Here is a 23,354-nt window from a genome sequence, read left to right on the forward strand (position 1 = left end):
AGTGCCGAGCAGAATGGGACAATTTCCTCTCCTCTTTTACATATGACACTCCTGTTAATACAGCCCAGAATCATAGAATATCAGGATTGGAAGGGACCTCAGGAGATCATCTAGTCCAACCCCCTGCTCAAAGTAGGACCAATCCCCAACTAAATCATCTCAGCCAGGGCTTTGTCAAGCCTGACCTTAAAAACCTCTAAGGAAGGAGATTCCACCACCTCCCTAGGTAACCCATTCCAGTGCTTAACCACCCTCCTAGTGAAAAAGTTTTTCCTAATATCCAACCTAAACCTCCCCCACTGCGACTTGAGACCATCACTCCTTGTTCTGTCATCCGCTACCACTGAGAACAGTCTAGATCCATCCTCCTTGGAACCCCCCTTTCAGGTAGTTGAAAGCAGCTATCAAATCCCCCCTCATTCTTCTCTTCTGCAGACTAAACAATCCCAGTTCCCTCAGCCTCTCCTCATAAGTCATGTGTTCCAGTCTCCTAATCATTTTTGTTGCCCTCCGCTGGACATTGTCCAATTTTTCCACCTCCTTCTTGTAGTGTGGGGCTCAAAACTGGACACAGTACTCCAGATGAGGCCTCACCAATGTCAGATAGAGGGGAATGATCACGTCCCTCGATCTGCTGGCAATGCCCCTACTTCCCCGGCTCCTCCTTCTTCCCTTTTTTAAAGATGGGCATTACATTAGCCTTTTTGCAGTCATCCGGGACCTCCCCCGGATCGCCATGAGTTTTCAAAGATAATGGCCAATGGCTCTGCAATCACATCCGCCAACTCCTTTAGCACTCTCGGGTGCAGGGCATCCGGCCCCATGGACTTGTGCTTGTCCAGCTTTTCTAAATAGTCCCGAAGCATCTGGGGTGTGGGGGGTAGGGACAGGGCTGAACTGCTGCATCTCCAGCCGCATTGGGTGTCTCCTTGGACAGTCACTTGGCCAAAACCAGTGGTGCCGGAATCAAGCCCAGCTTGCCCGGCTCCCAGCCCCCCCAACCAGAAAGACATGTTCATACTGACTCGCTGGTAAAGTGCCAGGGCCTTTAATGAGCACAGGAGGGCAGGACCTTTCATCTCTCCTCTGGAAACCAGCCCCTCTGAGCGCCACACGGGGGCCATCCCCTACTGACTCCCCCACTGCAGCCCAGCGCCCCCTCGCACATGCTCTGTCTCCAACCAGGTACCTTCCCCCTCCCTCCCAGCTACTTACTTGGGTCAGCAATGCGGGATATTGTAGGCCCCACTGGGGCAGGGGGGCCTGGGGGTCCCGGAGGCCCTGGAAGACCCGGAAATCCCTTCTCTCCGGGGATGCCCCTTGCACCATCCTGCCCTGGCGGACCCGAGGGACCTAGAAAGGAAGAATAAAGGCAGGAAAGATCATGAGGGCTGAGCGAAAGCAACTCTTGCTTTACAGCTGCAGGCGTCACCTGGGCAGGGCCGCCACGCGGGGGACCCTTCCTGCACAGCACAGCTGCCATGCTTGTGGGCTCGGCCGCCCTATAGTGCAAACCACGCCTGAGTGAAAGGCACTGTGGGTATTTTCTTAGCCTGGGCAGGAAGACGAGGCCAGATCTGCAGAGGGCTCCAGGCAGTCCTGCCCCACCAGCCAGTGCTAGCAGGGTGCTCACCGGCCATGCTCCAGTGCTGTGTGGGGCAGAACCCAAGCTGCTGTGTGCTGATGGAGCTGCCTTGGGGACTGGGTGCCACCCCCTTCTCTCAGCCCGGGCTGCAGGATGCTGCACAACGGCAGAGCCCAGAACGGTCCTCAATATCCCGGATCTGGACACGTGACATATCCCACCCCAGGGGACCTACCTGCTGCCCTGCAGCTGGCTCAGCACAGGCTCCGGGCCGGGCAGGGGACAAGGCAGTTCTCCGAATGCTGGTTCTGCAGCCAGAGGCCCAGTGGCCTCACCTGTGCTTCACTTCGCCCTGATATATGGCCAGAGAGGCTGCAAAGCAGGGCAAGGCGAGGGGTGGAAAAGGCCCTTCCCCTTCCTCCTGGTCTGCCCCTCTGTTCCCCTCCCCTCGCCCATCCCATGGCCCTCTTGCAGCCTGGTACCAAAGGCCCTCTCCCCTTTCCAGCAGTAGCCAGCACTGGATGCTCCACAGGAAGGTATAAAAGCCACCAGTGCCCCCCAGGTGCCTAGCTAGCACTGGCTTCCTCCTAACCCCAGCTGCTGACCGGCTGATTTCCTGGCCTGGGGAGGAAATGCTCCCTGGGCTGCATGCAGGGGTGGGAGCCAAACCCTGCTCTGCATGGGGTGCCCACCGCCCTCTCCCACTAGAACCTGCTCTTGCTGGAGCCAGTGGGGTCAGTGTGCAGTGGACTCTAGCCCTGGCAGTGCCAGGCCTTGTTGTACCCCAGGCCCGGGAGCGTTTAGGAGTAAGAGCCTGCAGGTTGTGCTGGGCTAAGTGGCCCCTGGCCTGAATACTGTCACACATGTTTAACGGGGCCCCCTTGGTGACCTTCTTTCCCTGCCCCGGCCTTGGCTGGAAGAGGGTGGGGGAAGGCCCCCAGCACAGGAGTCTGCCTGCTCCACGGCCCCTGGCTGGGGGCATCATCCTGCCAAGGAGCTCCTGGTAGTGACACCACCCAGCGTGGCCAGGATCGAGGGCTCCCCAGGGTCCCACACTCTTCCCCGGCTAGGGGCCAGCTGGGACCCAGCACCCACAGATGGGAGGGGAGAGACCCAGCCATGTTCTCCCAGCCCCCAAACAGGTGTGAGGGCTCAGGCTGTCCTGGCAAATGGGTACGCCCAGCTTGGAGGCACCACACTGTCCCCTCGTGCCAGGGGAAAGGGGAGGCTCTGAGCAAAGGGGAGGTGTCAGGAGGAAAACGCGAGATCCTCCCTGCCAGGAACCCAGGCCAGAGCTCCCCCAGCTAGCTGGCTCAGCCCGGCCGGTTAACAAGCCCAGTTGGGCTGTGGCAGAATCACCTGCCTGGCGGCTGCCCCACTACCTGCAGGGAGCCGACAGGTCTGTGTTTAAAAGCTCAGCAGCAGCAGGTTGCTGGCTGCTCAAGGCTTATGTCTGTGGCTGCGATCACTGCTGCCCCGCCTTACTCCTGGCTGGTTCCGCTCTGCTCCAACCCTGCGCCCTTGTCCGGTGCCTTGTTTAGCTCTGACTCCGGTTCTGTTCCTGGCTCCAACCACTAGGCTGGGCTCTGTCTCTACCCTCTAGGTTAGACTAACTACGTCCCGATCACTCCCCTGGCACTGCCAGGGTGGGGAAACCTAGCCTGGCAGGTTTGTGATAAGTCATACGCCCCATCATGAATGAGGGGGAATCACGGTGGGGGCTTAGAACACAAACAGGTCTCCTTCCTTCCCGGGGAGGGGAGGAGGGGCTCAGCAACCCCATCCCATTCCTCTCCCACTCCCCCCACCTGCCTTGCCATGCTCGGCTGCTCCTACTTCCATGGGGAGCGGACTGCTCAGTGCCGGGGGGCTTCCAGCCACAGCCCCTGGAGTGGGCCCCACCAACTCCCAGATGCAGGGCAGGGATCAGCTCTGCTGACCCCATGGCTCCCGTGCTCCCTGGAGATCCAAGTCCCACCAGGCCATTAGAAGGACCCACTGGCACCAAGGGCTCAGCAGCCAGCCCTTGGCCCGGTGGTGGATTGCAGCTGAAGACAGGGAGCATGCAGCGAGAGGGGGCGGGAGCTGGCATTGACTTGCGCAGGCCTCCCCGAGGACGCAGGGAGGTTGAGAACAAAGGAAAGGGGATGCAAGAGGGATGCCAAGGCTGGAAGGGAGCAGGGTGCGTGCACTGCATGGGGACCTGGTGGGGCCCTTGGGGAGGATGGCTGTTAACATTTAACTCCAAATGGCCGGAAGCAACACAGCACTGGACACCTTCCAAGCCTAATAAACATTACACAGACCACTGGGACTCTGAGACATGCTGCCAAGAGCAACTGCAGCTCCCAGCATTAACTCCTTCCCCAGTCTGGCTCCTGGCTCAGCCTCGTAGGGAGGGGGCCGATCTTCCCCCCATGTCCCATCTGTGCTCAGGAGATCCCAGTCTCCATGGCAATGCAAACCTGCCCCACTCCCAGCAGCACTAACCTGGGAGGGACCATCTCTGTGTCCATGCAGTCCTGAGCTTCCCCCAAAGATGCCCCAGGAGCAGGGGGTTCCCTGGGTGTGCATCCCCAGCCCTGACCTGAAGGCACAGCGCTCCCTCAAGGAAAGATCCTTTTGCAGTGCTAAGAAGGATTAGCATGCCGTGGACTAGGCTGATGTCATTTATTTGGACTTTCCAAATCCTTTGACAGACCCCACACCCTGAGCCTATTAAGGAACTGACAGGGAAAGAGGCAAAGCACCATCCTGGGTCTGAAAGTGGCAGAGACCGAGCAGGATTAGATGGCCTAGTTCAAACCTGGGTAAAGGTTCATCGCAGGGTGCGACGTGGGTCTGTGCTAGGGCTGGAGCGGTCTGCTACGATAATCCCTAGCTCTTAGCTAGTGCTTTTCATTGAGAGTCAGTGTCCTCAGCCACATTTCACAGGCAGGGAAACTGAGGCACTGAGTGGGGAAGGGACTTGTCCAAAGACACCCAGCAGGCCAGCGGCAGAGATGGGACTTGAACCCAAATCTCCTGAGATAGCCCAGTGCACTATTCACTAGGCCACACTGACAAGCATGTTTAACGTCTTACATACAGGGACTGCCCTTGTGCCCTGTGATTGTACAGAACCGAGCACACCGGGTCCTGCTCCACGACTAGGGTGCGGAGACGCTCCCATAATACAAATAAATAATCACCTGGGAAAGGAGTCGAGCAATGAGACAGCAGCACGTTGCAGACGCCCCAAGAGAAAGAAGACTAGAGAGGTCTGGGAGGAAATTCAGAGGGACCAAACTGCACGAGGGCATTGGGCAGCCGACGAAATTCCGTGCTGACAATCACAAAGCAATGCAGATTGGGAGGGATGATCTGAGCTACCTGCGTCTCACTGAATTCCAGATGAACTGTGGCATCTCAGGAGAAAGGCCTGGGACGTACAACAGGCCGTTCCATCGAGGCCTCTGCTCAGTGCACAGCTGGGGTCCAAAAAGCAACCAAGAGGTTAGGATGCAAAAGGAATGGGATGGAGAAAATAGGGGAACTGTTATAATGTCTTTATCGAAACCAATGTTCTGGCCGCAGCTAGGCTACTGCATACGGGCTGCCCTGCCTCCAAAGGGGACAGCAGAAATAGAGATGGGGGGTGTCAGAGACAGGCAATGTGAATGGTCAGAGAATTCTGACTGAGGCGAGCCTGAAAGGTTTGGGGTGCTGAGAGGAGACAAAGGACAGGGGCTATGGCAGAGGGGTACAAGGAAACAAAGAGGCTACAGAAGGCCAGTGAGGTGTTCCTAGCCTCCCTCCTTTGGCACACAAGGACAAACGGCGTTCAATGGGACTGAAAGGCAGCTCGATTAAGACCGACCATGGAAATACTCATCTAGAAATGGATAATTAGCTGGCGGAATTCATTGCCACAAGATATCAAGGGTAGCACTGAGGTTCGGAGCTGAGTAGCAGTAAAAAAGGATTAGACGTGGCTCTCGATGAGAAGAATGTCCACAGTTACACTAGAGAGGGGCATGAGCCAACCTCTAACTAATGGGTCCAGGTTCTTCCCCCAGGAGAGAGGTGTTCCACTGGGTCGGTTCCAGTATCTTCCTCTGAAGCAGCTGGAGAGAGAAGGGTGGACAGGGCAGATCCCCACCCTGATTCCTACATCCCAGCCCTAAAAAAAATGCCAAGAAAAGGAACATTGCCCATGGACCAGCCAGTCAACATCATCCATTGGGCAAAATCCTTGGCTGGGCTAAGCCTGACCCAGAGCCCACTGGTGTCAGTGGGATCCTGCCTGCAAAGTTCAGGGCTTTGGATCAGGACCAAAGCAAGGGTGCAGCTGGGATCAGCTCCCCCCCTCTCTCCTCCACCCCCCACGCACACAGCTCTGCGGGTCAGACTGCCGGCCGAGAAGCACTGAGCTCTGGTATAGCTTGCAAATAAATGCCAGCCAATGCCAGGGGTCTGGGCTCTGCAGGGACCGGGGTGGCAGTTGTGATGCCCCTATGCCTGCCTGGTTGTCCAAAGCTGGCATCAAGGTGCAGGGATCCGTGGTGGCCCTCAGCTTCTGGAGCAGTGCCCTGTGCTGGTCTCAGTGTCCAAGACTCACCTGGCGGTCCAGCGGGACCCTTGGCTCCAGGGTTTCCTGTTGGCCCCTGGCTCCCAGGATCTCCCTTGGGACCCGACGGGCCTGGGAGTCCTTGCGGCCCTGGTTTCCCTGCAACGGAAAGAGCAGAAGGAAATACCCAGTCAGGTGCCAGTGCAGTGCTTGCCAGAGGCCGTGCCTCCTTGGCAGGACAGGAGGAGAGCAAGCCGACCATCCCTTCAGGCAACCCCAGGGATCCTACCCCCAATCCAAACCCCCAAGGAGGAGGGTGGTCGCATCCCTGGGCAGTGCATTGCTGTGTGGCTGCCACAGTCAGAAACCAACGGGAGTGGAGCTTGGAGGTGCTGTAAGGGGCTGGGCTGAGAGGTCCGAGTGCGGGAGCCCTCTATCCACAGCCCCGGTCTGCGGTGGGACGAGCCTCCCCCCATGCTGGCCCCTGCCAGTGGGCCTCACCCCCTGCTGTTTAGTGTCCACAGCCTCCGTGCTGAGACAGCTGATGGGGGGCCTGAAGCTCCCCTCACCCCGGAGCCGCACCTGCCCAGGCCATGCCAGGGTGGCATTCTGAGAGGCACACCTGCCCACCAGGGAGGGACAGGGCTGGTCCCCCGAGAACTCAGTGCCCATGGGCGCCTTAAGGAAACGGCTTTCAGCTGGAACCCAGCCAGGGGCACCGGAACCTGTGACCTGGCAGCAAAGGGCTCTGTGTCTCGTTGCCCTGAGCCATCCAGTGCCCACGCCCAACCCATGCTGCCCACATCTCACTCAGTGAAACGTTCTAGACAGGATCCGGCCAGCTCAATGCCAGGCGAGAGGCCTCACGCCCTGCGGCGCCCTACAGACTCCATATGCAGGGGCAGGGCGATCACCTGGGGAAACCCCCACCCCCAGCCCTGCCCATTGGGGCACTGCACCTCTCCTTCCTTTGGCCTGCTGGCTTGGGAACACTCCTACCCACTACTGGCTGCACTCCAGCTCCCCCCCGACCCCTGGGCCCGCTCTGACGGCTGTACTGTGGCTGGCCTGCGCCCGTGCCCGCCTGCACTGGGGCCGAGCACTCCACTCTTGAAGGAGCTGGTGATTTAAGCAATACTTCAGCATTGGCTTCTGTGTCCTTCCAAGGGATCAGGGGAAGGGGATGAGAAGCAGAGGGGAGCCCTGTCGGGCAGGGGCAGAGCCTGCAGAGGAGACTCGCCCTCCTTCCCGTCCATTGCTTCTCACTTCCTCCTCTGACCCCATCTCTTTCCCTCCCTACTGCCCCCCCGAGGGCATCCATGAGCCTCTCCCATTAGCCTTGCTGGTCTCTGCACCAGGGATCTTGGGCTGGGAACTCTCTTATGCTTTAGAAAGAAAATGTCACCTACCATCCCGTCCGGGAACGGCTCCCCGCAGCATCTCTCCTGGGTTCCCTGGGAATGAAGGAGAGAATTGGGCATCAATCTGCTCCCTGGAGCCAATCGTCTCTTCTGCCTTCAGCCTGGCAGAGTCAGCTCACCCTGCCACCCCCTTCTCTTGGTGCCAGGGGTGTTACCTGGCACTGGGAAGCAACTTTACTTCTGAGCCAGGCTGGGGAAAGGCCAGGCCAGGCCGGCCCTGCTGAGCAACACCCCCTGACTATCCAGCACAGGCAAGAGTCCAGCCACAGCCCCCCTCCTCTCTGCCCCCCACAGCCACAGGCCTCAGCTCTGCACTGCTGGGATCCACCACCAGGGGCGCTCTACTTGGACTTCAAGCTCTTGGGGGGGCACCTTTCAGCGTTATGTTTAGACAGCAGCTAGCACTGGGGGTTCTGTTCAATGACTGGAGCGCCGACCTGGGCACTGCTGCAATGCAAACAATGCAAATAGGGGTCAGAGGGAAGAACAGGGGTTTCCTTAGACCAGTGCCCTTGGGAGCAAAGGACAATCGGGTCTCTGCCTTTGTTTTCTTTCCTTTGATAATGGCGAGAACATCTCTCAGGCCATGGGACCCCCAAGGACTTAGACTGATATGCAGCTACAAAGGGCATCACTCTGCCCAGTGCTGAATTGCAGCCACCTCTGGGGCAGAGTGCAGCAGCTGTTCAGCCCATGGTGACCGCAGGCAATGAAGAATACCTTGTCCAGCTGAGTTTAGGGAGGCAGAATGGGACTGGCCATGTTGGGACATGGCTGGGACTCTGGGGCTAACTCCCTAGCATTGGGGAAAGTGGTCTCGAATCGTTAAAGACTCCAGCTGGACAGAGTCTGGGTTGTGTGGCTCATGGGAAAGACAGCGCCTCCAGCCTCATGCTAGGGAGTCACGCCTATACTGATTCCACCTACAGCGCTGTCTGTAGTGCCGGTGTAGGTGGCCCTTGGAGGTCTCCTCTCCAAGCACTTTGCTTTACAAGTAGCGGATGATTTATCCAGTTCCCACTGCAAAAGGAGACTCCATTCATATTCTCGGCCACCCGGGCATTGCCAATGTCCCCTCCTGCAGGGGGCCCTGATCCCCACCAGGGAATAAACCATCCTCTCGTCCCCATACACAGGGCTCTGCTAACCCATTTGCTGCATGCTTTGGTTTCATTTTGCCCGCGTGTCTCCCCAGCTCTCTGGTCGCCCTCCCTGTGCTCGGACTGTCCTTGGTCTTCAGGGGAGGCAGGACACGGAAAGCAGGAGCCACACCCAGAGATATGGCTGACATCCGCCCTGCTCCTTGATCCCACACAAGCTCCTCTCTCCCAGCCAGTCCGGGTCCTGCATGGCAGGAGGCAGGGAAGCCATCCAACCTGCCCCATCCCTTCAATCTCTGGGGCATGTTGGGTAGGTCCTGGTGGCTCATTTAGCTGGGATCTGCTTGTTGTTAGACTCCCAGCCAGACTGTGACAACGGCGACCAGGGGAAATTCCTCTAGTCATTCAGGTGATCTCTGAAGGTGCCTACTGGGGAAGCAGTAGCCAGGTGCCAGGAGCCCAACAGACTTGCTGCCTGGTTCTAAAGCCCAGTTGCCAGCTGATCTCGGGACAGTATTCACTGGGGCTCTAAGGGCCTGTTGCACGCAGTATCCCTGTGGGGTTGTGGGCTCTCTCCCTCTGCCATTTCACCTGCACGCCTGGGGCGAGATGGAGCAGCAGGCCTAAGCACCTCTGCTCTTGCCTAGGACCGACCACACCCAGTCACCTAGGACTGGTCTAACTCAGGGCACGGCAGCTGGCCACGCCCTCCCGAGCCAGGTGATGGGTCCTGTCCTGGCCCTCACCACCGCCCTTCTGCTCAGCGCTGCAATGGCAAGGCAGCCTGCACCCGCATGGGGGTGATGGAGCGATTCCCAGACCAGCTCCAGCCAAGGGCCCATTAACAGCACAGCCCCCCCGGAGGCCCAGCGGAGCCAATGGGAGCCTTTCCACTGACTGTCTGGAAGCTGGAGTGGGCACTACCTGGGCAGCCCCTTCTCCCCCCCATTAACACAGCAGCCCAAGAGCGCGTCCTAGTCTGGCTACCATTCAGTTCCCTTGGGGGAAGGGTGGGGCGCTGGAGAAGGGAATCATGCCACACAGCTATACATTTATCACCCCACCCTCCTGCTGCTGCTCTGCCCCTAAAGCAAAAACACATGGCCTGTCAGAGCAGGGGAGGCCTCATAAATCTTCCCGCTGCACGGAGCTGGAGCCAAAGCCAGATCAGCCTGGTCCTCAGCTGCACTCAATTAAACTCCCATGGCCTGGTGCAGTCCCTGCCCAGTGGGGGATGGGACGTGGCAGAGGCTCCACTCTGAGCCCCTTCCTTTGGTCTGGGCTGCAGTGGGACAGCAAGCCCTACCCTTGTCCTCTAAAGACCCATGTCCCTACACAAGTGAGGGGGGAGGCTCTGGGACAGACAGACAGACAGACTGCTGGAGACAGCCCCGCACATCGGGAGTGGATTTCATCCTCCCTTGTTGCTATGTTTTCCTCCAGGTTCATATGACAGACTGCAGGCACCCGGGGCAAGGACTGTCATAGAATCATAGAATATGGGATTGTTTAGTCTGTGGAAGAGAAGAATGAGGGGGGATTTGATAGCTGCTTTCAACTACCTGAAAGAGGGTTCCAAAGAGGATGGATCTAGACTGTTCTCAGTGGTAGCGGATGACAGAACAAGGAGTGATGGTCTCAAGTTGCAGTGGGGGAGGTTTAGGTTGGATATTAGGAAAAACTTTTTCACTAGGAGAGTGGTGAAGCACTGGAATGCGTTACCTAGGGAGGTGGTGGAATCTCCTTCCTTAGAGGTTTTTAAGGTCAGGCTTGACAACGCCCTGGCTGGGATGATTTAGTTGGGGATCGGTCCTGCTTTGAGCAGGGGGTTGGACTAGATGACCTCCTGAGGTCCCTTCCAACCCTGATATTCTGTGATTCTATGATTCTAATATCTAGGGTGGAACACAGCAGCTGTTTAATAGCGCACTGCAATGGCCAAGAAGAATCCCATATGCAACTGAAACCCGAAGGGAGTGTTTGGGAGGTGGACTGTGTTGACCCAAGCTGGGACTGGGGCAGAGGGGTGACAACTCCTGATGACGGAAATTCACAGCTGAAGAGTCTGGAGGCTCAGGAGAGATTTTAAGCCTCAGGAAAGTTACAAGTGAAAGGACAACAGGGCGGAGGTGGAGGAACCCAGGGAAAGGTGTGCTAGTGGGGATATCAGCCTGGCTGGATTCACCCATCACTGGGCCCTAGGCAAACACACTTCTCCCAGCCTTGTGGGACAGGAGCTGCCACTGTGGCGTGAGTGCAAGATGGGCGCACTCTCCAACCCCCCTCACCCTCCAGTCTCCCCTCTGCACCAGGCCAAGATTAGGGTGGCAGCTGCCATGGTGGAGGGTGAAGCTGCCCCCTTGGCGCAGCGAGGAGGAAAAGCAGAGGAGGAGGATGCTGGCCTAGGATTTTGAGCCCTGTGTGTTAATGTGGCCCTGGACATCAGGCTGAGATTTGGGGCAATGGAGACCCTCTGGCACCCCACTAGAGCCAGGGCACAGAACTCCCTGCAGTGTCAAGGGCCCATCCTGCTATCCTCAGGTAGACCAAACTGGGGGCTTTGCTTGAGTGCATTGGGCAGGACTGGGCTCTGAACTGATGGAAAGGCCCAGCTCCCATGCTCAGACCCAATGGAGTCCTGCTTGTTCCATCTCCAGGGCTAGGCATGGAGGGGACCTGGGGCATGTGGATTTCTGCAGGGGCAGGAAGGATCTTGGTCTAGGCAGGAAACACACATCTGGCTCTCAGGATGGCTTCCTGCCTGCAGCCTCCAACTGCCTCAGCTCCTCCCCAGCAGCTCCCGGCTCTCACTTACCTTTCACACCTTCTTCCCCAGGGTTCCCATGAGTGGACGGAGACCCCCAGAGCTGGTAGGAATCCGAGGGGGCAGCCCCGTTGGTTACGAGGTGTCTGTTGGGTACCAGGGAGGTTGCAGGCTCAGCTGCAGACAGCAATGCCACCTACGAGCAAGAGAGAGTTCCCAGCAGTGAGCCCGGTTAGACTGCGCTAGACAGACTTGGGGCCCACCTCCTCTCCCCACGATGGTTCTGCACTGACAGCTGTCACCCGCAGCCACTCAGCGTGCCCTTCCGAGGTTGGTGAGCCTGCTGCAGCGTTGGCTCTCAGCAGAACCTTTCAGCAGAGGCTTATGGTTTATGATCCAGAGGTCACAGGTTCAATCTCCCCTGATGTCCCACCCAAGGGTCTGGTGTTGTACTTCTATGGAGGAAGCTTTGCATTGCCTGGACATTCAGAGCTTTGGGGTTGAGGGGAGGAACTTGCAGCTTTGCTAAATGCATGGAGGGGGGCTCGAGGGCCTTGGTGTTCTGACTTGGTAGCCTTTGTCCCTGCACAAACTTGCATCAGCTGAATTAAACTCGTTTAGTTAGCCCTTGTGTGGACACCCCTATTTCAGTTTAACAGCAGCTTACGTTGATTTAGCTTAAACCACTTCCTAAGGCCTTGTCTACCCTGGAGATGTGAACCGGTAAAAGTTCTGTTGGCATAGAGCCACCGACTGTTCAGCAGGATGTGCTCACACTCGGCAGCTAGGGGTGGTGCATCACACTGATCTGGCAAAAGCACGTTGCATTGTGGGTAGGCATCCTGGCATCCTCCAAGCCACCTTCAGGCACACTGCCTTGTAGAAAACTGTTGCTGTGTATTGTGAGATACCCAGGTACCTCTCAGGGAACTGAGGGCATTAGGGGGTCAAAGCCCACCATTCCCTCTGTTCTATCCCATGACTACAGCCCTACCATAGTCACGATCCATTTTGGTCAATTTCACGGTCATCAGATTTTTAAAACAGTAAATTTTATGATTTAAAATAAAATAGTAAATTTCACGATTTCAGTTATTTGAATCTGAAATTTCATGGTGTTGTAATTGTAGGGCTCCGGACGCAAAAAGGAGTTGGGGGGGTCACGAGGTTATTGTGGGGGGGTTGCGGTACTGCTACCCTTACCGCTGCCGGCGGCAGCGCTGCCTCCAGAGCTGGGCAGCCGGGGAGCGGCGGCTGCTGGCTGGGAGCCCGGCTCTGAAGGCAGAGCCCACCGCCAGCAGCAGGGCAGAAGTAAGCGTGGCCTGGTCTGGGATTGCCACCCTTCCTTCTGCGCTGCTGCCTGCAGATCTGGGCCCTCAGTCAGCAGCCACCGCTCTCCGGCCTCCAGCTCTGAAGGCAGTACAGAAGTAAGGGTGGCGATACTGCATCCCCCATAAAATAACCTTGTGACCCCCCTGCAACTCCCTTTTGGGTCAGGAACCCCAGTTTGAGAAATGCTGGTCTCGCTGTGAAATCAGCGTAGCTTAGGGTAAAAGCCCACAAAAGCCCAGATTTCACGGTGAACAACGCGTTTTTCATGGCCGTGAATTTGGTAGGGTCCTACCCATAACTGACTGCTCTGGTCCCGTTTATGAGCTGGCCCTTGCACCTGTGGACAGGGTCCGGGGGGACCCAGCATCCTTCTCCGTTTTAAGGACAGGGCACGTGGCCCTGGTGCGTCTGCAAGGCCGCAGGGCTCAGACACACCTAGCTGGACGCTTGGGCTGTGCTGCTGCAGCTGTTCCTGGAACAACTGCACTTGAGACGCGGTGTTAACCCAGGTCAGAGCGTCCACACAGCCTCCTGCACCTTAAATTGGTGCCACTCTGCATGGAGAAAAGCCCCTGGTGTGCAAAGGGTCGTACGGAAAACCTGGGCTGGGGTCTTGGGAACAATCTCTATTTCCTTGTGCCAAAGTCCTGGTCAGAGCCATGGGGACTCTTTCTAGGATATAGTGACTGGGGCCTTTAGGTGGCATGTGCCCAACTGCCATGGCCTGGCGCACCTGCTAAGATCAAGCACTAATCTCTGGGATGGGCTACAGGGGCAGACCCCCTCTTGCCTGTGAGTCCCTGGGGCTCTCTATTTCTGATGCCAGGTCTAAAGCAGAGCAAAGGTTAAAGCACACAGAAGGTTAACCTGGGAGCCCAACCCCCTAATACACTGGCCTCCCTATGACATTGAGCCCTGAGGGGTGATGCGATCACAACAGAACCTCACCCGCACATTCCCCAGGGCTCCAGGCCAACTGGTCTTAGTGACACTTCTCCTGTAGCCCTCAGACAGTTCATCCCACGGAGTGTCATCTCCTAGGGAACACACCCTGTGGCCTGGTGTTACCCCAACTGGAGACCATTCATACCACACAGGGATAGAAACCAGGCAGCAGATCCACCTCTCCTCCCCTCCACTGCCGGGCCAGTCCCCCACAGTCTGGTCTGAAGGGCCTGTTAGTTGTGTGTGTCTCAGGTGCGGGGGCTTCACAGCATTGGCACAGGTAACTCGCCCACATTTGCCTGAGTGGCAGAGCTGTGAACAGAACCCAGGAGACCGGTGTCCCATGGTTTAATAATCCGAAGACCATCTGTCCTCCCCTAAATGCTTACAGCAAACTGAAACGTCAACCGTTAAAATCCCACCTGTTTCATAAAGCACTCAGCCTCTGAACAGCCATGCCACACCCTGGCTATGCTCTATCTTGTCCTACGCAACTTCTGCAAGTGCCTTAGAATTGCAATTCCTGTGGGACGGAGATGGATTATCTGTTGGGGGCTGACCTCCTGCTACACACGGTGCACGTCTATGGAGAAAGGCTGGGTGGTCCAGTGACCCTAAGTCCAAGACTCAGGCAACCCAGGTACAATTCCCCACTCTGCCACAGACTTCCTGTGTGACCTTGGGCAAGTCACTGAGCTTTTCTGTAAAAATGGGGATAATAGTGCTGCCCTTCCTCCATGATCCTTGTATCATGAGGATAAATACACTGACGCTTCTGGGGTGCTCTCTGTAATGGGAGTTGTGTCAGTACTACAGAGAGACAGCTGTCTGCTCTTGGGGTTGGCACAGCTGGCTGAAAACAAAACAAATGTAATTTTGCCCCAACCTTTTGAAATGTTGAAGTTCTTTTCATTTCAAAGGGTAAAACAGGAATTGCAGGATGAAGGAAGGTGTCCCAGGAATTGCATTTCTGGGCAGAAAAAGAAAGAAGAACCTCTCCAGTAGGAATAAGGCAAAAAGAAAAGAAGGGGGAAATGAAGAATAATAAACAAAAATACTTAAAAAAATGATAGCACAAAATGTTGTTGAAAAAAGAAAGGCAACTGTTTAAAATGAACAAGCTGGCAGCCCCGCTCCAAGTGTGACACAGAATATCGGGGGCTGGACTAGCCGACCTCTTTCTACATTTCCATGAGATTTCACTGGGATCCAGGGGTAAATGTTAGACTCAACATTGAACCCAACCTCCATGAGATGCAAAGTTCTGAGGTGAGACAGTCAGGCTGGCTCCCCTACCACACCCTGTGCTCCCTGATCCTGTGCCAGCGTCCCACCTCCAGCCCCCTGCCACACAGACACTGACCTTGGCTTCCAGGCTGCTGAGACGCGCCGTCAGTTCCACCACTTTGCTGCAATTCAAACACCCTGGGAAATCAACCAAAAGAACAGAGAGTAAAGGGACTGGGGAGAAATCTGAGGCAGGATGGAGGGGCAGCGAGAGGGAGTGGGGAGGAAATAAAGAGGAGGGGAAGAGTGCGGGGCAGGGAGTATGGACGTGGGCTCATAACATTCTGCGCCAAAGGTTCCCTGGGCAGCCCAGGTGTAGGCTGCATGCCAGGGGCTGGCGTAACCCACTGGCACGTGTGTGCTAGTTCCACTCTGTGCCCAGCCTGCAGCGCCCAGGAGTCTGCTACAGCCCCACTCAATGCTTTTCGCTCTGGAGGTCTCAGCTCAATCCTGGACGTGTCAGCCAAGCTGGTGGGACGCATTATTCCCCGGCTCCAGGACAGCAAAGCACCAAACAAGTCAGGCCCTGTCACTCTTTGTCATCCACATTCTGCTCCCCCAGGGGTCCTAACCCTGATCCCAGGAGACCCCACCTGCTGGGGGGAGACCAGAACTCACTTCCAGGCAGGACTCATTCCCTGGGGCTCACCCTGAAGAGTAAGAACCCTGCTGTGGTGTAAGGCAGGTGCAAGCACAGCACTCCCGCAGCAGAGACGATGCCTACCCTGGGGGCCTGCCCCAGTTCCAGCCATTGGGGCACACAGCTCAGCCTTGAGCTGCACCTGCACGGCTACCCCAGTCATAGGTGCCGACTCCATGGGTGCTCCGGGGCTGGAGCACCCACGGGGAAAAATTAGTGGGTGCTCTGCACCCACTGGCAGCCAAGCTCCCCTCACCCCCCGACCCACCTTCTCCTCCTCCTCCTCCCCCCCCACCCCCACAACCGTGCCGCATCCCCACTCCTCCACCTACCTCCCAGCACTTCCCCCCAGCCGCTGCCAAACAGCTGTTCCGCGGGTTGCTGGGAGGGAGGGGGAGGAGCGGGAACATGGTGCACTCGGGGAGGAGGCAGGGAAGAGGCAGGGCTGGGGCAGGGATTTGGGGAAGGGGCTGGAATGGGGCAGGGCAGGGGCGGGGCCACATGGAAGGGGTGGAGTGGGGCAGGGCCAGGGCCAGAGGTGGGGTCGAGCACCCAAGGGAAAGCGGGGAAGTTGCCATGCGTTGCCTATGACCCCAGTGGCTGTCATTGGCGTAAATGTCCAGTGTGGGCAAGGCCTTGGGCTCTTGGTCTTCGGGACTTGAGCCCAGGCTAGAAGGATTTACAAGGGTCACACAGCAGGGCCTTGGGAATGTCCTTTACCCGATTTCACAGAAATGGCGAGTGATAGAGATGTTATGATCTAAAGCTGGTTCTGGACCAGGGCTGGGCAAATAACAATCGATCCCTGGGCCTTCCCAGCCAGACCTGAAACAGGCCTTTCTTCAAGCCTCGACATGGTCAGATCATTTTCTAGGCATGCCCCTTTATTTCCCCTGGATGCCATCAGGATCGGAAAGTGCTCAGGTACCGTGAGGAAGGCTGTTGGCACAGGATTTCCAATCCAAGCAAATGCAGGAAGTACTGGAAATATACCAGAGACTGAGATGACAGGCACCTTATAAATATGATAGCTAGAGAGTATGACAATAGACTGACCAATCGATTTATGTGGGATCACACCCGTACTTGCTCACACTCATGTGAATCCTTAATTCCACAATTTGCCAAACCCGGGAGACTTGGAAACTATCTGAGCTTGTGGGTGCTTAACTGACGCTCCTGACTGACACACTGCTGCTACCGACCAGCTGAGGTCTGAGAAGCAGCAGAAATAACCTGTCACTCTTGATAGGGGGAGCAATTTTAGGGTTGGGGGGCATGTGACCACCCCACGCACTGCCTCTGGTGCCTTTCCCACTCCCCCTGTGCCTCCCGCACCTGCTCCAAGCCAGCACATCCTTGCCCACCCCCCTCACAGCTCCTTCCCCACCTGGTCTCCCATTGCCTGGCCGCTGGAGCGGGCTCGGGCCACCTGCTGCTGAGCAGGTACCTGTCGCTGTGGGTGAGGGAGGGCCAGGACTCAGAGGGCTTCCCCCGTGCTGCCATGTCTGGCTCTCTTCCCTGCTCTGGGCACCCCCTAGCGGGCTCAGCGGGCATGCCAGGTGCCTTTCCCAGGCATGTCCGACCCTGGCGAAATCGGGGGGGGGGGACGCCCCCCAACGTGAAGGCGTTTGCAGTGTGGAGCAGACAGCCATCGTGGGGATGGCAGCAGGGCAGGTGCATTGGGAAGACACAGTACTAGCACCCATTAACAAAGCCAGGCTTCCCTCCCAAGGCACAGCAGGAGGAGGGCCAGAGATCTGCCTCGTCCTCACCTCGCCTTACGCTCTACCTCGAGCTCTCAGCCGGTGATACCAGCTCCTGGCACACCAGGGGCTGTCAAACACTGACCATTTCGTTGCAAGTCTTCCGGGAGGTCCGTCGCATTTTGGGAGAGACACAGGCGAGATCCTCATACCCCACCCCCCGCCTTTTTCCTGCCATGTAGGAGCATTAGCTGTGACATTCTGGCCAGATTCCACAGTGGACAATTACACTCTGCATCCCTGAAAGCCCCTTGGAAGTTGCCAGTTGCATACAATACTCTTTTGCATGTCCTGCCCTGAACTATTGTGAGTGCTGTAGCCCAGAGGCAGCTGCATTTTAGCAGGAGGTGAAATGGCATTTTATCTATTCTGATCGAATCTAATCAGCCAGGTCCCTGGAATCAATCTGGCCTGTCTCCTCAACTAGTTTTGCTCCTGGTTCTGTAGCAATTTGACCTGAAGAAAGCTCAGACACCCCTTAGCTTCACCAACAATGTATGTCAAGGTGGGAGAGCCTCTTCTGAGCGTGAAAGAGGCATAAAGAGAGGAGCTCTCAGCCCCCTCTCCCTGGGGAAATACTCATTCTCATTGTCCAGGGTCAAAGGGCACCAGGAGGTTTGCAGCCTTAATTGCTCCTAGTCCCAACACAGAGCCTGCCCTCCTCACTGTCAAGAGTCCAAGCCGTCTCCATGGCTACTTGGGGCCTGGCTCTGACTTTTAAAGGGGCAGCATCTCTTCTTTTTTTTTTTTTGCATCTGCCATTTCAAGATCTCTTCCCCGCTTGCTCATCGGGAGACGGTCTGAGTCCTAGGAATGTCCTTGTCTGCAATTTCTCCTCAGCCTGCGTCTCCAAGGCGCAAGATGCTCTTCCCAGCTAAGAGTAGATAAGGGCTCTGTGCAGATCACGGACACTGCCCCTCGAGTCAGCTGGAGAGGTCCCCAAGGCCATAGCCACCCAGAGTCCCAGACATTAACGACCCAACCAGTCCATCCAGGGCAGAATTGGCCCCTCCAGGTTTCATGTCCCATTTCTGGGGCTTGCTCACCTTGCCCTGGAGGAATCTCCTTCTCCAGAGTGTGAGTGTGTGTGTGTGTGTGTGTGTGTGTGTCGGGGGGCAGATTCTCCTCTGCCCGGCATCGTGTGTGGTCGCTCAGTGCAAAGTGGATTTACAGTGCTCCTATTCTGATGTGGTGTGAGTGGACCACTGATGCAAATGGCTGCACTAGGGGCTGAGTAACCAGGATCAGGCCCTTTAGTCTGCAGCCTGCTGAGTCTTGGGGCTGGGGGATCTTGCAGCGAGGAGCAAACATGGGGGGCAGATGGAATGGGATGGGGGAGTACAGCTCTCTTGCTCTTCCTCCTTTTCCTCCCCTCTTTGTAAAACAGACACAAGGAAGGACTTCTGCACACAACGCACAGTCAACCTGTGGAACTCGCTGCTGGGGGATGTTATGAAGGCCAAAACTGTAACTGGGTTCAATGAATAATTCAATAAGTTCACATAATATAGGTCCATCACTGGCTTTTAGCCCAGATGGTCAGGGATGCAACCCCATGCTCTGGGTGTCCCTAAGCCTCTGACTGCCAGAAGCTCGGTCAGGATGACAGGGGATGGACCACTAGATAATTGCTCTGTTCTATTCATTCCCTCTGAAGCACCTGGCATTGGCCACTGTCAGAGGACAGGATACTGGGTTGGATGGACCATTGGTTGGGTATGGTCCTTCTTATGTTCTTATGTCATTTGGTGGCATGAGTGGAATAAGGTGGTGGGTCCCAGAGGCTGACCTATCATGGTCCCAGAAACCAACACCCCAGCGGGCCCTCTCCATTGGAGGCCAAGGACATGGAGAGAGAATGAGCACCCTGTATTACCCTGGGAATAATGGCAGGTGGCTGAACCTAAACGTCCAAGGGGTTTCACAGAGGACCCAGGGGCTGAGTTCCGAGGATCCCCTCCAACGTCCCCTCCTCACATTCCAGGGGGTCTCCATGAAGACCAGTTGCTAACATTGAATTGGACTGGAAGGATGTGGTTGGTCATTGATCACCTGGCGGCATGGGCGGTGGGTATAACAGGTATAAACCTAAGCCAAGCCCTGGCCTCGCCCATGCTGGTGCCAAAGCTGCGGGAGCTCAGCTCCATCGCTGGCTGGAGGCCAGCGGGCTGGCGCTGGGGCGGCCCGGCACTAGGGGCCAGTGCTTGGGCTGGTGCTGAGGCTGGCCAGTGGCCTGGCACTGAGGGCCGGCGCTGCGGTGGCCCTGCGGCCCAGTGCTGGTGCTGTCTCCCGCTGTCCTTCCTTGGTGTGACCCAGGTCTGAAAGCAGGGAGAGGGCCCCCCGGTGTCACCCAGGGCACTGGGAAATGCGGGGAAAGTGGTTTGGCTGGGGCTCCTCTGGCCGGGGTGTGTGTGTGTGTTAAGGGCTCTGATGGATGGGTGGGCGCTCAGGTATGGGTGGGGCCTTGGGCGCAAGGGGCGGGGCCGTGTGGCTAGCACACGCACTGCCCATGCCTGGCGGAATGTACCCTTTGTGAGAGCTGAGTCCCCCCCACTCTGGACACGCCCCCGCCAGCCCGCCCTCGCCGCTCCCCTGGGGTGTGTGCTCAGAAGCACAAGGCTGGAGAAAGTCCCAGTGGATGCCAGACAGAAGCTAGAACAAAAGGAGAACATGTGGGAAGCAAGGTACCTCCGTCCCCAACTCTCAACAGCTGGACTCAGCAAGCCATGCCAGGCAGCGGAGTCTGGAGAGAAGACAAGGCCAAGTTTAAAAAGCCATGTAAACCCCAGAGATGATGAGGGGGAAGGATGCTTGGCACTGCTGTCCTGTCCACAGACACTTCTCCCTCCTGCACTCCCATGTCCATCTCCCTCCCGAAAGCAGCCCCGGCCGTGCCAGGTAGATGGAATTCCTGCCCATGACATGCTTGGAAGGCAGGAATGCAGACGCCTGACGCTCCTCGGCCAAAGGACCATGTTGGCAGCTGGATTGGGAAGGAGGCATTGCACGTGGGGTTGGTTCCTGTTTTGTTGCATAGGGAGGGTTGTGGGAAGAGAGTCAAACGGTTACATGCAGCAGTGCTATCTCCCAGCCCGGCCATGGGATATGGGAAATGGGGGAGTCTTATTTGGGGCAGAGCAAAGGGCTCTTTGAACACCCATCTAGCAGCTCCTCTACACTGCCAGAGTGGTGAAAGGGCCTGGGTATCCATCCTCGGCATGCGGAATTAGCACACAGCCAATAGCAAATCATCCACGCTCACACACAGGGCTGCTCCCACGCAATGGGGGTTAGCATCTGACACTGCAGAACCAATCCTATTAGCTCCTTGGTCTGGGACAGACACAGCAAGCCCCACCCCTCCGCTGAAGACAGTCCCGGGAAAAGCCCAACTCTCATACCTTATGCCCTGCTGAGATTGCAAACATGCCCTGAGCCGAGGGACAAAGGAGCAAACCTGCAGGAAATAACCTGCCCCCACTGCACTTGGTGGTAAAACTCCTATAGACTTCAGGGCGGCCAGGGTTTCACCACTGGCTCGAACCTCAGCCCAGGAGCAAGAGCTGGGCAGACAAGCTGTTCCCCTCTGTGCGTTGACTTGCTCTGAATAGTCTGTGTACTCCACCTTTAACAGGGGAGATGGTCCCCTCCCCCCCACAACCTGCAGCAGGGACAGGCAGCCATTTTGTGTTCAGCTCAGTGCAGACTGTTACAGAGACAATATATAAATATGTCTTTGGCCGAAACCATCCGATTGCTCTGGGGAATGGAAAAAAAGAGCAGTTCCTTTCTTTCTGCCACCAGGCATGCCCCTCTGTCTACTTCACATTGCTATTCTGCCACCCATCATATAGTAGCTGAGCACCCTTCACATAAACTCAAAACAAAAGAAAAATCCCTAGCAGCCTCTCCTCCTTATTAGGGTCAGCACCTGACAAGGGGGTGTGCCACACGAGTGTATTTCCGCCTGTGTGTCACTCACGAGCTCTTTGCGGCGAGCGTCCGCTGGAGCCGTCAGTCTTGGCCAGGACACCTGTGTCCCCTGGTGTTCACTTACTGGGTGAGGGTCATTCCTAGCATCAGGTCTTCGGCCCACATTGGCGTTTTATAACTGGCTTTCCACAAATGTTCCACAATATTTGCTCTTTCAGCAAACGCTGCTGCTGGAAAATGACACCTCCCCTTACACTCCTAAACCCCACAAACTGGAAAAAACAAAAATAATAAATAAATCCAAGCCAAAATCCCAACCCCGCCCGCACCCCCAAGCGCCGCCACCACAGCTCCCATTGGCCAGTTCCCAGCCAATGGGAGCTGGGGGGGACAGTGCTGGGGGCGGGGGCAGTGTGCGGAGCCACCTCCCCCCTCCTGGGGCTGCAGAGACATGCCAGCAGCCAGCCGCTTCCGGGAGCGGCGTGGGACCATGGCATGCAGGCAGCCTGCCTGAGCCCTGCTGCGCCGGGGCCCCCCTTAGCCCAGGGCCCTGGGCTGCAGCCCCTAAAGCCCCTGTGTTAATTCGGCCCTGCTAGTACCTGGCTTCCCTCATTCGCTCTCTCTTTCCCTATCTGTCTATCGTTCTCTTTTCCCACGGCCACTCTCTGCCCCCTACCTGCCCCTGAAATAGGTCAGAGCAGGGGCAAGGGCAGTACAGGTTTGAGGGGAGGAGAGATGCAGAGTTTCTAGCATGGCACAATCTCCAGCCAAAGAAAGGTGACACCTTCCCTCCAGACCCACCTGAGTAGGTTGCTGGTCGGAGGGGGAGCCTGCGCAGTGGGGCTGGACGTCCGGCTTCCTGAGGGGCGACATAGCTGATGGTCTCTGCAAAGGAAACGGATGGCATTAGTCACTCAGTGGACTGGCTCATGGGATCTGTGGTTTCCCTGCTGCCCCCTGGCTGGAACCCCGACCCCCAGGGAGACTGTCCAGTGGAAACTGACCCCTAGTTCCTGTCTTGGGGGCTCTCTGGGGCCTCTCAGCTCTGGTATTGCCCCTGTGAAGGAAGCTGAGCTCAGTGGGGCAGAAGCTTATCCCCACTCCTCTCCTGCTGCTCCCAGGGGGTACAAGGCCCTTCCAGGGGCCGGCTCCTGAGAGAGTCAGTAACATTCAATAGCTTTAAGGGAGACAAACTGGAGGAGATCAGACACACCCACCCAGGGCCAACCCACCCAGGGCCAACCTAGGATCAGATACACCCACCCAGGGCCAACCGTCTTCTGCAGCACTGCAAAGGACTGAGGGCCCCAGCTGCAAGCCTGGGTGCAGAGACCAGTTCGTGGGAATGCAGGGCCCATGCCAGCGGTGGGATGCCAGGCAGCGCGATGAACAGCCAGATGGACACTGGTGGGGGGGGGCGGGGTGTTGTGAGAGAGTGGGGGCAGAGGAGAACGTGTTGAGCTGTGCCCACCTCAGGGACACTCCTCGTTTCCATGGGTCTGGATCACATCCTACAAGCCTGGACTGTTGATTGGGGGTGCTGCTGGGCCCGCATGGGGTGCAGGAATCCACCCAGCCTGGGTCTCCCACAGGCCAGCACAGAGAACTAATTGCTAGCCCCGAGCTGGCCATTTGCTTTGCCACGAGACCCCTGCAGGCTGGCGCTGCCTGACCCCCTGCGGCACCGCAGAGTCCCAGCCTCCCTGCAGCATGGACCCCCTCCACACACGAAGCAGAAGGGGCGACACGCACAGCTGGCCATCTCTGAGCCAGGGCAAGGGCAAGACCTGGTGCTGCTGGGGTGGGGGAGCAAAGGAGGATGGGTCAGCCTGGGCCTGGACATGGAGGCAAACAATCTGCCGCACAGGTGCCAGGTCTGGTTCAGGTGCTAGCTCTCTGTGCTCCCCCCAGGGACCCCCCCCCCCGATGCTTCTTCCCAAGCCCTGCAAGGGGTTAACATCTTCCCCTCCCCCCACAGGTCTCCCAATCTGTCAGGAGCCACCTCTTCCACTCCACCTCCTCTTCTAATAAG

General features: G+C 57.1%; 1 protein-coding gene across 2 annotated transcripts in view; it reads right to left on the reverse strand.

Moving 5' to 3' along the window:
- The window catches only part of EMID1 (EMI domain containing 1), a 77,940-nt gene that overhangs the window by 14,090 nt on the left and 40,496 nt on the right, over positions 1-23,354 (reverse strand). For both annotated transcript variants that reach the window (XM_074973126.1, XM_074973124.1), the window contains exons 5-10: positions 22,124-22,207; positions 15,060-15,121; positions 11,471-11,615; positions 7,544-7,588; positions 6,186-6,293; positions 1,216-1,353 (exon numbers count right to left, since the gene is read on the reverse strand). In XM_074973126.1, the coding sequence (XP_074829227.1) occupies positions 1,216-1,353; positions 6,186-6,293; positions 7,544-7,588; positions 11,471-11,615; positions 15,060-15,121; positions 22,124-22,207 (582 nt within the window). The remainder of the gene's footprint in view (positions 1-1,215; positions 1,354-6,185; positions 6,294-7,543; positions 7,589-11,470; positions 11,616-15,059; positions 15,122-22,123; positions 22,208-23,354) is intronic.

The sequence above is a fragment of the Natator depressus genome, chromosome 15 (genome assembly GCF_965152275.1).
Source record: "Natator depressus isolate rNatDep1 chromosome 15, rNatDep2.hap1, whole genome shotgun sequence".
Lineage (NCBI taxonomy): Eukaryota > Metazoa > Chordata > Testudines > Cheloniidae > Natator > Natator depressus.